We start from the raw sequence: 13,130 nt of genomic DNA on the forward strand, positions 1-13,130 counted from the left end.
TATAGAATTAAGATAATGTTAATTCCCTGATGTTTTTGCACAATTAGAGCTTTAGTTTGTAAAATTGCACAAATTATGATTTATAAAGAAAGTGAAGTGTCTTTCAATAAGGAAAAATGCTAATATTAATGGGTCAATAATTGTCAGAGCTTAAAAACTACCAAAATTAGTGGCACAATCTCAGCTCTCTGCAACCTCCGCCTCCTGGGTTTAAGTGAGTCTCCTGCCTCAGCCTCCCGAGTAGCTGGGACTACAGGTGCCCGCCACCATGCCCGGCTTATTTTTGTATTTTGAGTAGAGATGAAGCTTCACATATTGGCCAGGCTGGTCTTGAACTCCTGACCTTGTGATCTGCCCGCCTCGGCCTCTCAACGTGCTGGGATTACAGGCTTGAGCCACCGCGCCCAGCCCGGATAATTTTATTGAATGAACTTCTTTATGTCTTAGTAACAAATTTTACTTTGGTTAAAAATAACTTACAGTTCAATTCATTAATGCAACTAACTTAAAATCCCTTTCAATTCTATTAACATTTAAATCAAAGGCAAATGTTCATAGGTGGTAATTATGTAAATGTTGCATGTGATAAGATAGAGCATATTAAATGGACAGAGGATATTCAATAAAGCCTTACAATAGATGCTAATACTTCACTGATGCAGAGTAAAAATAAACTTTTTTAACCTCTGAAGAAGGGAAGGACACGAGATGGATCATTTTGTGAAACCCAATCAAAATATTTCAAACAAATGAAATTGCTTCAGTTATTTAATATTAAAAAACAAAAGGCAATTGTATACAAGTGAACAATAGAAAGTCACACGTTGAAATCATAAATGTAGCATTTTTTAGAATAGAGACGTATATAAAGAGTATTTTTCTGGAGTTTTATACAGAAGGTAATTTTTTAACTTCTAAAATTTCAATTGTTTAAAAACTTCTTATCAAATCTTTCTTCCTCCTACTTCCCACCCTAGGTCCATTGCTCAAAATTTGAAGTTTGAAACATAATCCTCAAGCAATACCATTATATGGAGAATCATATTATAATGGATTGACATTTTAAAATATATCATTTAATTACACCTTTTATGTTCCTGTGTCCTAAATACAGATGCCATATAATCTAAAGGAACAGGAATTAGGAAGGTCAAAGTTTTATTCTACCACAAAAAATAAACATGAAAACTTCCTATTAAATTATTTAAATTCTTGAACTAAGTATTAGCAGTTTCCTGTTTCGTATTACACACTTGCAAGCAAAATACATTCTGGAAAAAAACGCTTGAATTATTTTTGCTGGTCAAAATGAACGTGTCTTCCTTTTCCTATTATGTGACCAAAACGGAGTGTTGAAGCAGGGTGTGCATACAAATGTAATATTGTTGTCTCTCTTAATCTCTCTTCTTTAGTTATGTTAGTATCTATTGTAAATACAGTAAAATATATAAAGATCTGGCTATAATAATGTTTTTGCAGTACTGTATTGATAGTTTAATAATGCAAATAATTTTAATGTCTAAGAATAATATTACACAATTTAGGGATTCAATTGTAATCATGTGCATTGGTAGACTGAACAAGGTAGATTGCCTTCCCTGATGTGAATGGTCCTCATCCAGAAGTACCCTCACAGACACATTCAGAATGCTATTTGGCCAAATGTCTGGGTACCCCGTTACCCGGTCAAGTTCACACATAAAATTAGCCATTTAAATCATATAGATTGTTGCCTGCACCAATGAAGCATTTAGCAAATATGTGATAGTCATTTGGTAAATTTTGCAACAATATAAGTGTAGATTTTTATAAAATGAATAGTTAATCCAGGGCACAAAAGAAGTCTCCCTTGGAAGGTGCATAGAGTGTTTACCTTGAAATTAGGAGCAAAATAATTCCCAAATAAAACCATTTAAAATTCATCTTTAAGTGAAACTAATTATTTCTATATAGTACTGGACACTGCCATGTAATATAAGAATACTTTAAAATTACACTTACTTTTTTTTTTTTTTTTTTTTTTTTTTTTTGAGACGGAGTCTTGCTCTGTGCCCCAGGCTGGAGTGCAGTGGCGCGATCTCGGCTCACTGCAAGCTCCACCCCCGCTTCACGCCATTCTCCTGCCTCAACCTCCCAAGTAGCTGGGACTACAGGCGCCCGCCACCTCGCCCGGCTAATTTTCTTGTATTTTTAGTAGAGACGGGGTTTCACCGTGTTAGCCAGGATGGTCTCGATCTCCTGACCTCGTGATCCGCCCGTCTCGGCCTCCCAAAGTGCTGGGATTACAGGCTTGAGCCACCGCACCCGGCCACACTTACTTTTTATTTAGACTAATCTACTATATTGCTTAGCAATTTTCAATAGTCCTATTAGGAAGCAATTCTGGAGTCATAACAAATTCTATCAGAAAATCTAGGTTTTTCCTCTTTGTTTTTAATTGGAGAGTGGGCAGAAAGGAGGAGATATTGAGTTGTCCACAGTATTAATGGAGTTTCAGAGTTTATATAAAATATCGGTACTGTATAACCTTAACTTTTATAGTTTTATATTTGTCTCAACTCTTTCACAAAAATCGTATCACTTATGAAAAGCAGATGCAATATCAAACAAAATGCAGTAAGCATGATTTCAGAGACTTATTTTTGAATCCAGACTTTGCCACTTACTCCACAGGGAAACAGACAACTCATATGACCTGCTTTCTTATGAGATTAATTCCACTTTCTCACAAGATCACACTGGTGATGACTTAATGCTTGTGAAAGAAATCAGTAGAGTGTGAAGTGCTGTACAAGTGTAATGTATTAATAGTTGTGCTACTATCACCATTATTTGTATAAGTGGGGGGGTCTTCACCCAGAGACATCTGCTACAGTAAGAACAGCAGTTCTCTTTCAATTGTTTGTCTTAATCACAAAGGGTTATTTGTCTAAATAGGTCAGTTTGAAACTTACAGCAATCAGAGCTTTCTGATGGGTATGTCAACGTTGATGATTGCTGTATGGATAACTTCCTTATTTGATTGATTCACTTCCACAATGACTAAACTAAAAGTAAAGCCGAGGTGGTGATTCGATTTATTTAGAGACCCCAATTATTCAGAGACTAGCTTACACTGTTCCTGGAATATCTGTTTATTGTACAACATAAATTGCAAGTTAGGTATGTTTATCTTCATTTTAGAAATATATTTCATTTCATTTAAAACTTGAGATCTTCACTATGAGAAATATTAAAAATGATCATTCTGTTGTCAAACAAAGAACATGTAATATTTATAAACTAGAAAAAATATGATGGTGTTTTGATTTTAAAAAAAATGAAACACAGATGTTTGAAACTGTATATTTGACAAAATACAACACAATGAAAGAAGAAAGAATTGAGATATAATATATAAATTTATTTTTTTTTTGAGACAGAGTCTCACTCTACTAAAAAAAAAAAACAAAAAAATTACCCGGGCATAATATATAAATTTAAAAGACATCTTCCCTCTTTCTTAAAGAAAAAATTTCATAGGAATCCTTTATAGATTTTCCTGAACCTATAGATTGTTACCAATTGTAAAAGAGTACTTTTCTCTTGGTCAATAGAAGATCATACTTTTCCATAAAAGGAAAGTTTTTCATCATTTTTTTTTTTCTTATCTCTAAGGAATTCAGTTTCTTTCTGCCTCACATACATAGCCAGAGTTAACTCTCCTACGTTTTCAAGATAGCCACCACCTTAAAAAGTTCCAGCCTTTTTCTTACGACTTTTGGCTGAAGACCAACTAGACAGTCAGCTGTGAAATCATGAGCTGCTGTTGTCACATACAGCAGCTGGGAGCAAAAAGTGCCGCTTTTGACTCCAACACTCTGCCTGTGTGGGCTGTGAAGCAGTTAAAGCTAACCTTGTGTGTTCTATAAATAATTCCCACCGGAAGCATTTGGCCTCTCAGCTTCAGAAGGTTCCCTGTTATCCACGTCATGGGTAGCAGGAGCACCTATTTTTTATAAGTGGATACATCTGTGTCTCTTGCATTTTCTGAAGTTTAAGAACATGAAATGCTTTGATATGCTTATTCCATTAAGAAATTTCTAAAGTGCAGAGTTTTAGTAGATGACCTTTCTTTTCTAGGAACACTTCATTGAGGTAATAAAAAACCAAGAATTCCTCCTGCTTCCAGCTAATGAAATTTCAAAACTTCTGTGCAGTGATGACATTAATGTGCCTGATGAAGAGACCATTTTTCATGCTCTAATGCAGTGGGTGGGGCATGATGTGCAGAATAGGCAAGGAGAACTGGGGATGCTGCTTTCTTACATCAGACTGCCATTACTCCCACCACAGGTATGGAAAATCACCTAGGTAATTTAAAATATGGTTCTGAACTACCAGTAGGCACTAATCCGTTTCTTATTTGCCTAATTGTATTTTCTCAGAAGATTCCTGGTAATTTGAGGGTACAAGATTTGTTTCACAGAAGGACATATTCAGCCATCAATTAGAGGCATTAATAAAAGACAGAAAAAAACATGGCTAAAAAAAGCTACGGTTAAACCATAAACATCAGAATACTCATTAGTTTCATTTTCACCACATAATATTTGTAAAAAACTGGGAAAATGGCTAGGCTAACTCTTTTTTTTTTTTTTTTTTTTTTTTTTCCTGCACACCTTCTAGGCAAAATGTTAATAATTAGTACAATAGCCTTCCAGAGGAGAGTCTAGGAAGGAGTCAGATCCTGAATAATATCTATTAATATCATCTGCTACCATCAAAAAATGCTATCATACTTTGGATGCACTATAACGAAATCATAAAGGCATCCTCACCATATATGTTGAATTGAAGGATTATAGCAAAGATGATTCTAAGAACAAACACCTTTGAGTAAGACCCAGGGTTAACTCACCTCATACTGAATTTTGGAATGCAGTCTCACCACATAATTTCACCATTGGTGATAACCACAATTTTTTCTCTGTAGCAAATTGATCAATACAATGTCTAATACGTGTGGATATATTGCACATATGCATGTAATGTATACTGATTTTGTGGCTATAGGCCTCAAATATCATCCAAATTAAAAACAGAGACCTTGTATAGATGTAGTGGATCAATAATGTTATAAATATTAACATGAATCCACTTTTGTAACAAAGTTACTAATTAAATGTTAATATTGAAAAATAGATTGTTAATCTGCTGATGATTTTTCCACTTTTTTTTTTTTGAGAAGGAGTCTCGCTTTGTTGCCAGGCTGGAGTGCAGTGGTGCTATCTCGGCTCACTGCAACCTCCGACTCCCTAGTTCAAGCGATTCTCCTGCCTCAGCCTCCCAAGTAGCTGGGATTACAGGCACGTGCCACCACACCCAGCTAATTTTTGTATTTTTAGTAAAGATGGGGTTTCACCATGTTGGCCAGGATGGTCTCGATCTCCTGACTTTGTGATCCGCCTGCCTCAGTCTCCAAAGTGCTGGGATTACAGGCGTGAGCCACTGTGCCCAGTGGATTTTTCCACATTTTTTAAAACTTCCAGCTGTTAATTAAATTCCATAGAACTATATGCATGCTCTTAAGAATCTATCCATATGCAATGAAAGAACATTGATTACCTTTCTGGTTATAGCAAATTTATCCAAAGAATAAGGCAATAGTAAAGCCAAAAACAGAAATAACAAATATATATATAATTTTAGATCCAAGGTTCTAAATCTTTGGATTCATAGATGATCTTTTAGAATCTATGGAAATTTTATGTTTGGGTGAACGTTTACACTTATGTGTATTATTCTCAAGAAAGGTTCTATGATATATGAGATTCTCAAAGACTGCCTTTCAAAATGTTCCTGGGTCTGTGAACTTATTAAAAATACAATTTCTCATGTTCCACTGCAGACCCAGTTAATCAATTTCAGGGAAACGGGCTGAAGAATCTGTGTATTAACAATTTCTTCTTGTGACTTTAGGCATAAAAAACTTAAGATGCACTGGTGTAAGATCAGAGGATTATATCTTTACAGAGCCTTAAGTCTATAAGACATTTTCAGCAAAGTGAACTTCTTAGTTTGAACTTCTGTTATTTTATTGGAATGGAGGGACATTTCTAGCCCAAATACACAACCAACAGTACTGTGGTAGCCCACCTCTGAGTATGCCTTAGACCTAGAATATGGACTGTGTGAACTTTCCCTGTTGATGGTAGTGATAGGCAATGTCATGCAAATATAGGCTTTCCAAAAGAATGTAAAAGGTGACCTTACAAATACTTTAGAAATGAAACATATAAAAAGGATGGTGATGAATCTCTGAAGAGTATTTTTAGGGAAAAATACATAGCCTAGTTTTTAGACCTATTTCTAAAGCATATGCATTAAGCAAATGCCTGGACTCTCATGAGGCAGGTCAAAATAAAGATCCATCAGATATCACAGGCGGAGTGAGAACAGAACTGAAATTAACGCACAGAGAGCAGGAAAATTCAGAGAAGTTTAATGTAATAAGATTACCTCTTCTATTCCAGCAACCTGCTCACTATTCCTCTCAATGTCCCATGATACTGTGGACCCAAAACTCCAAGGGAACCAATCTAAGATGACTCTTGACAACATTCTGAAATATACTCTTGACTTCTCTCCAACTCATCTCATGAAAAATACTTTACCTCACTTTTATCAGTGTTAAATAAGGTCACTGTCTGCCAGGTAATGATAGATAAAAAGAATTGATCATCTCTTTTTGTTAATATGCTGGCTAGTTACTAAGGCATGTTATCTCAACTCAGTTAAAAAGCACCTGCTTTCAGAATATTCTGCAGAAGTGATCAGATGATAAAGATACCATCCACCATGTCTGTTATTATTTTAACTGAGCATGTTTGCATGACCGCCACTACCAACACAACTACCCCAAATCCACCAAAAAGATTGCTACTTGTATTAGCCGCATGCAGTAGACTAGGAGATTCTTGCTTGTGCAGACACAGCCATTCTCTTTGACTGCTTTCCACAATACTTTCTATGAGTGCTTTTTGATGTTTGCTCCTTTAAATTATATGTGTACATATTCAAAAGATGAATAATGTGTCAAATAAATCTGCAGAGATCATTAGCTACTACCAGCAGAATTTTAGTTATTTTCCTTGATAAGTGAAAGTAAAAATCTTGCTAAATAACAAAAAACATTAAATAATCAAACTTCTACCTTTAGGTTAGCTCAAGTTTTCTCTACCTCTACCTCCCAGGCTCAAACGATCAACCCGCCTCAGCCTACAAGTAGCTGGGATTACAGGCACATGCAACCACACCTGGCTAATTTTTGTATTTTTTTGTAGAGACCAGATATCGCCATGTTTTCCAGGCCGGTCTCAAACTCCTGAGCTCCAGCGTTCTACACACCTTGGCCTCCCAAAGTGCTGGAATTACAGGTGTACGCCACTGCGCCCAGCCTGCAAAGTTACATAAATACAAATACGTTCTTTCTAAGGTGAACGCTCCGTTCATATGCCATGCATCACTATTTTGCAGTTACTGGCAGATCTTGAAACCAGTTCCATGTTTACTGGTGATCTTGAGTGTCAGAAGCTCCTGATGGAAGCTATGAAGTATCATCTTTTACCTGAGAGAAGATCCATGATGCAAAGCCCTCGGACAAAACCTAGAAAATCAACTGTGGGGGCACTTTATGCTGTAGGAGGCATGGATGCTATGAAAGGTAAAAATAACTTAAGAGTGTCTTCATTCAAAAAAGATACATTCTTAACAGCCTCCAAATTATAAGGGTGATATTAAAGCCATGTTAAATGAGTGCACCTAAAGCGAATTTTCATAAACAGGGTGCTTTGTATGATGTTGTGACCTCATTTTTCTACTTACCTTATGAGACATAACCTTTCGATTAGTGTTGAACTCTTAATAGGCACTTTTACTTTATAGAAGCTGTTTTAAAATTTGAATATTTACTTTGCCATATTATATCTTTTCAAGGAAAACTTACTTAGTGTTTGTGAACCCAAAAGTATGTGAGACAGGTCTCAATGAATTTACAAAGTTTATTTTGCCCAGGTTAAGGATGTGCCCATTCTGAACCCCAGGGGGCCAGGGTACAGCTTGATTTTATACATTTTAGGGAGATATCAGACATCAATCAATATGCGTAAGGTGTACATTGGTTCTGTCCGGACGCGAGACAACTCAAAGTGGGGACTTCTAGCGCATAAGTAGATAAGAGACAAATGGTTGCATTCTTTTGAGTAGCTGATTAGCTTTTCACTGAATACACAATTTACATGTGAGGGAAGTACAAGAATACTCACTTATGCCTTAGTCTGGCTTAGAGAATCTGCATTTTTTTTCATAAACAATAAAGCAGAGGAAGCAATCAGATATGCATTTGTCTCAGGTGAACAGAGGGATGACATTGAGTTCTGTCATTCCTTTATCCTGCACCTATGAAAATAAGCTGTCAAAATAAGAAATTCAACGTTAACTGCTTAAGGATAAGCATCTGGAGGCCCACAAGGAATTTCCCTGTGGGGAAATTGTGAGGGAGGTATGTAGCTTTAAAAAAAAAAAAAAAGAAAAGAAAAACCTCAGTATTTATCTTATTTAGGAATAAAAAGGTGGGGAAGGTTTGCCTGATGCAGTTCCCAGCTTGACTTTTCCTTTTGACTTCGTGGCTTGGGGGGGGTCCCAAGATTTATTTTCCTTTCACATGTTAATCACAAAGGAAAGAGACTGCACCTGGCAAAAGGTCTGGCTGCTGGCCACTTGTAGAAAGAAGCCATAATAACAAGAATGAGGTGCAATATAAAGAGAGGAAGATTTTCTTTCCCATGCTAGTAACGGGAGGAGTGGGTGGAATTCTTTCCAAAAATTCCTACTCTTCCATTTGTAGAGGGAATGTGGGGGTTTTAAAGAGAGGGTTTGGAATGCAGAATAGACAGGGTGGCTAGGAAGTGGCAGGTGTTGTGACCCACTTCAGTGGCTTGTCTTGAATTATTTATTCTTCCATCTGGTTAAGGGGCTGGTGCCATCGTGGCTAGAGGTGTCTGGTCTGTATCAGCATATGGCCCCTGAAGCTTCTAAGGAAATATTTGACGAGATAAGTGAGTATGGTGTGTGTTTATCAAGCATCTAGGTAAACAAATGTGCGTAAGGCGTGGGAGCATAGAATGGGATAAGAAAGGGAGTGGAGGAAAGAAAACATTCCAAGGATGTAAAGTTTATCTCAGAGCGACATCTTCAAACTGGGGGATGGTGGGAAATGAGGAAAGGATATGGGATAGAAAAAAAAAAAAGTTTAAAAACTTGGTTTGAAGTCCTACTGGAATCACATTATTTTCTTTGATATATGTAATTGAAAATTGGAAGACTATATAGTAACTATGCTTATTAATCATGAGCCCATAAAACAAGAGATTGCAAATGCAATTATCTGCAGATTTGTAGGGTTACTTGAAGAACTGATGTTCTTCAGAAAATAACAAATAACAATATTTTTGTATTTTGTAACAATAATGTTACAAGATAGGTTTTATAGGACAATGAGATCCTATAATTAATTTCCAGTCTGGCAACTTGAGGTTTTATTGCATTTTGTTGACTAAATTGAATATTAATAGCATATTAAAAGATTTCTTGTTTGGTATTTAAATTACAAGAGTACTAAATAAAAAATGCAAGTGCACTTGTCCTTCATTTCTGACTTTGCAAAAAGCCTAATTTGCATTGTGAGAAATGGAAAAGTTTTTTGTTTGTTTGGTTTTTGTGTTTGTTTTTTATTTTTGGCATTTTATTCGGGCTAATCTTGCTTAACTTCTTGTTACCATAAAGAAATATATTACAACAAATGTTTATAAGTATCTATAACTCCTTATCAGTCTCTAAAAATGAGTGAAATATGAACCTATAATCTCTGGACTCTATTATCAAAGTTTGTTATGGAAATAAATGAGGGTATGAGACACTTTTGAGTTCCTGGTATTTGGAGACACTATAAAAGGCTCATGGGACGTTGCAGACCATTAAAAGAATAGTAAAACCTTACCTTTTTGATTACTTAATCTTTGATTGGCATTTTGCAAACATCGTTTCTAATCCTCACAATAATGTTACAATAATGTCACCGCTACTTTGCCCCTCTTAAGGTTAGAGAGCCAACCCAAGGACAAACATCAAGAAAGGCTGGAGATGAAATTCTTATTCAAATACGATGTTCCTTTTTCTACACTGCCACTGTTACAGACAAAAGAACAACAACAAAACTCTTGAGGGATTTTAGAATCTATTAGAAAACCAGGGTAAACACGTAGTAACGAAAAACAGGAAAAAGAGAAAAAGAAAGAAAACCAAAGAAGTATAACAAAAACATTACATGGGCAGCATTTATCTGTATAAAGCAGTATGACATTGAAAAATGTACTACTTGGCCGGGCACGGTGGCTCAAGCCTCTAATCCCAGCACTTTGGGAGGCCGAGACGGGCAGATCACGAGGTCAGGAGATCGAGACCATCCTGGCTAACACGGTGAAACCCCGCCTCTACTAAAAAAAAAATACAAAAAACTAGCCGGGCGAGGTGGCGGGCGCCTGTAGTCCCAGCTACTCGGGAGGCTGAGGCAGGAGAATGGCGTAAACCCGGGAGGCGGAGCTTGCAGTGAGCTGAGATCCGGCCACTGCACTCCAGCCTGGGCGACAGAGAGAGCCTCCGTCTCAAAAAAAAAAAAAAAAAAAAAAGAAAAAAAAAAAAAGAAAAATGTACTACTTTACATATTTTCACAAAAGTATAAACATTAATTTCTATACATACGCCTTTTCTTATAGTGTGTTGTTTCAGTTATTTTTAAAAGATGTTTTTGACTACATATTGAGTACAGTGTACACTGCTTGGGTGAGGGATGCACTAAATTCTCAGAAATCACCACTAAAGAACTTACCCATGTAACCTAAAACCACCTGTACCCCCAACACTATTGAAATTTTAAAAATTAAAAAAAAATAACTTTTATATTTTGATGTTTAAGAAATACAGTGCTTCCTCAGTCTCTAATTTCCTCTCTGACATAACAAGCTCAGAATTCCTGTTAAATTAGGTATCACACTAATGGCTGGGGCTAACTCTAACTCCTACCATGTATTTGAAAGAATCATTAGAAAGTGCTAAGTATGATCACAGAGTCAAAATTGTTAAATTGTCAATTAGTAAACTTTGGATGTCTGTCTTGTACATACAGAGTATTTTGCAAATTTTTATTTATTTAAAAAATAAATTCTGAATAAAGAGTATGGCAGGAGACAAAGTAAAGGCTAATCTTGTCACTTTTGGAACATTTGTAAAGTAAATGGAGGAAATCATTACATCAGATATATTTACTACTGCAGGAACTACAGTGTTCTCAACAACACTGATAAGTTTGATGGGTTTTGCTCACTTTTGAATAGATGATGAACGAAGATTGGGTAAGAGCATAGAAATGAATTGAGAAACAATATATCAAACATTCTGAGGCAGAAAGTTATTTATACAGAAAAATTTTAAAGGAAAAGATAGTAAAAAAATAGAATTTGTATTTTTCCATCTAATATAGAGCTGCCCTAGTAAAGCAGCTAGAGAATATACATTTTGATTAGCTGAAGGATTGCTAGGGGTGGACAAAGGGGCTGGAGAAGTCTTCAAACTTCAATATGTAGAACTACCAGTCATAAATGCTCATGTTGCAGTCAAAAGTTATGGGATCATTTTATCTTCTATATTGAATCTAATGCCTTGAAAAATTTAACCTGGCATGATTCACACATCTACATCTCTCAGTGTAAATCTTCTACATACAGCTGATTAATGTAGATTTGTACAATTTTCTAATCACCCCACCATTCATATCTTCATAATCATAACAATGAGTGCAGACTAGCTTTTATTTCCTAATCTAAATTAGGTCATCGGTAAAGTCTACTGACAAAAAGAGAACTAAAAGTTAAAATTATAGCAAGCAGATAAGAATACAGACATAGGAAGACTGGGATGAGGAAATGGAAAGAAGTAGAAAACATTCAGAGAAAACTGACTGATTAAACATAGAATAAAAGTAGATGTCAGTTTGTAGTTATTTCAGTTTTAACATTACCATTCAAAGATATTTAATGTAGAAAAGATATTTTGATAGGTGTTATAATTTGACCTCTTAGCAGTAAATATAGTCAGTAGAGCAATTGCTAACCTATAAATCAGTATTCAGTCAAATCCATGTTATCAGTGAAAGAGGCAGTAATGATAGAGAAAGAGTAAATGAGTCCTTATGTATTTACAAGTTTGTATTAGAAAACCCCAAATTTGGAACACAAATACTTACAGTGCACTATTCATCAGAATATATTTAAAGTTAGAGGAAGGAAACACGGTTTCCGCTAATTCAATCTAATCAAGGAGCAGCTATATATTTAATATACACGCTGCTTAAATTTTGACTGGATATGACCCCATACTATTGCCCTGTAACTGTCAGTGGGTTTGCTTCAAATGTTAACTGCATCTTCATTATACCTAATGGACTGCATTTTCTTCACAAATCTCCCAGTAAAGGAACAACTGGAAAGTGTTTTTGCTTATTACTGTGGTTGACTTTGTGTAATTGGGATGAAATTTTTTAAACCTGCCACAAACTCTATTAGGTACACTATAGATGTAAAAAATAATTCTATTATTTTCCACCCTGGTTATTATTCAGAGTTTCCCTGTTGTGCAGAAGCAGCTTTTACTAAAAAATAGCAGCAGCTATTACAAATGAATGGTAAGAAGCATTGCCTACTGAAGTGGCAATTCATTATGACAGTAGTGATAGTTCACTTTGTCAATAGTGACAGTATACTACGGCAGTAAACTTTGTACATTAGTGATTGAACAGAAAATAAAATTATATTAACACTTAAAGTAATACCTTGTAATTCTATATTTTCAACTGTAATATTTTGTGCTACTGAAGCGGGTTCATTGTCTGGGGTAACACATGAGGTTCGTTGTCTCATGGCCACAGAAATCAAAGACAAGGACGTACAAAGACTGAGATTAAGAGCAGAAATTTAAAAGGCAAAAGAAAGAGAATAGCTCTCTGCTACAGAGAGGGGTCCTGGAAAAATGGGTTT

General features: G+C 35.7%; 1 protein-coding gene across 1 annotated transcript in view; it reads left to right on the forward strand.

The window, feature by feature from the left end:
• KLHL4 (kelch like family member 4) overlaps positions 1-13,130 on the forward strand; it is a 167,942-nt gene that overhangs the window by 118,495 nt on the left and 36,317 nt on the right. Inside the window, exons 5-6 of the mRNA XM_005594074.5 lie at positions 4,123-4,335; positions 7,519-7,705. Of these exons, the coding sequence (XP_005594131.1) occupies positions 4,123-4,335; positions 7,519-7,705 (400 nt within the window). The remainder of the gene's footprint in view (positions 1-4,122; positions 4,336-7,518; positions 7,706-13,130) is intronic.

Source organism: Macaca fascicularis, chromosome X (genome assembly GCF_037993035.2).
Source record: "Macaca fascicularis isolate 582-1 chromosome X, T2T-MFA8v1.1".
NCBI lineage: Eukaryota > Metazoa > Chordata > Mammalia > Primates > Cercopithecidae > Macaca > Macaca fascicularis.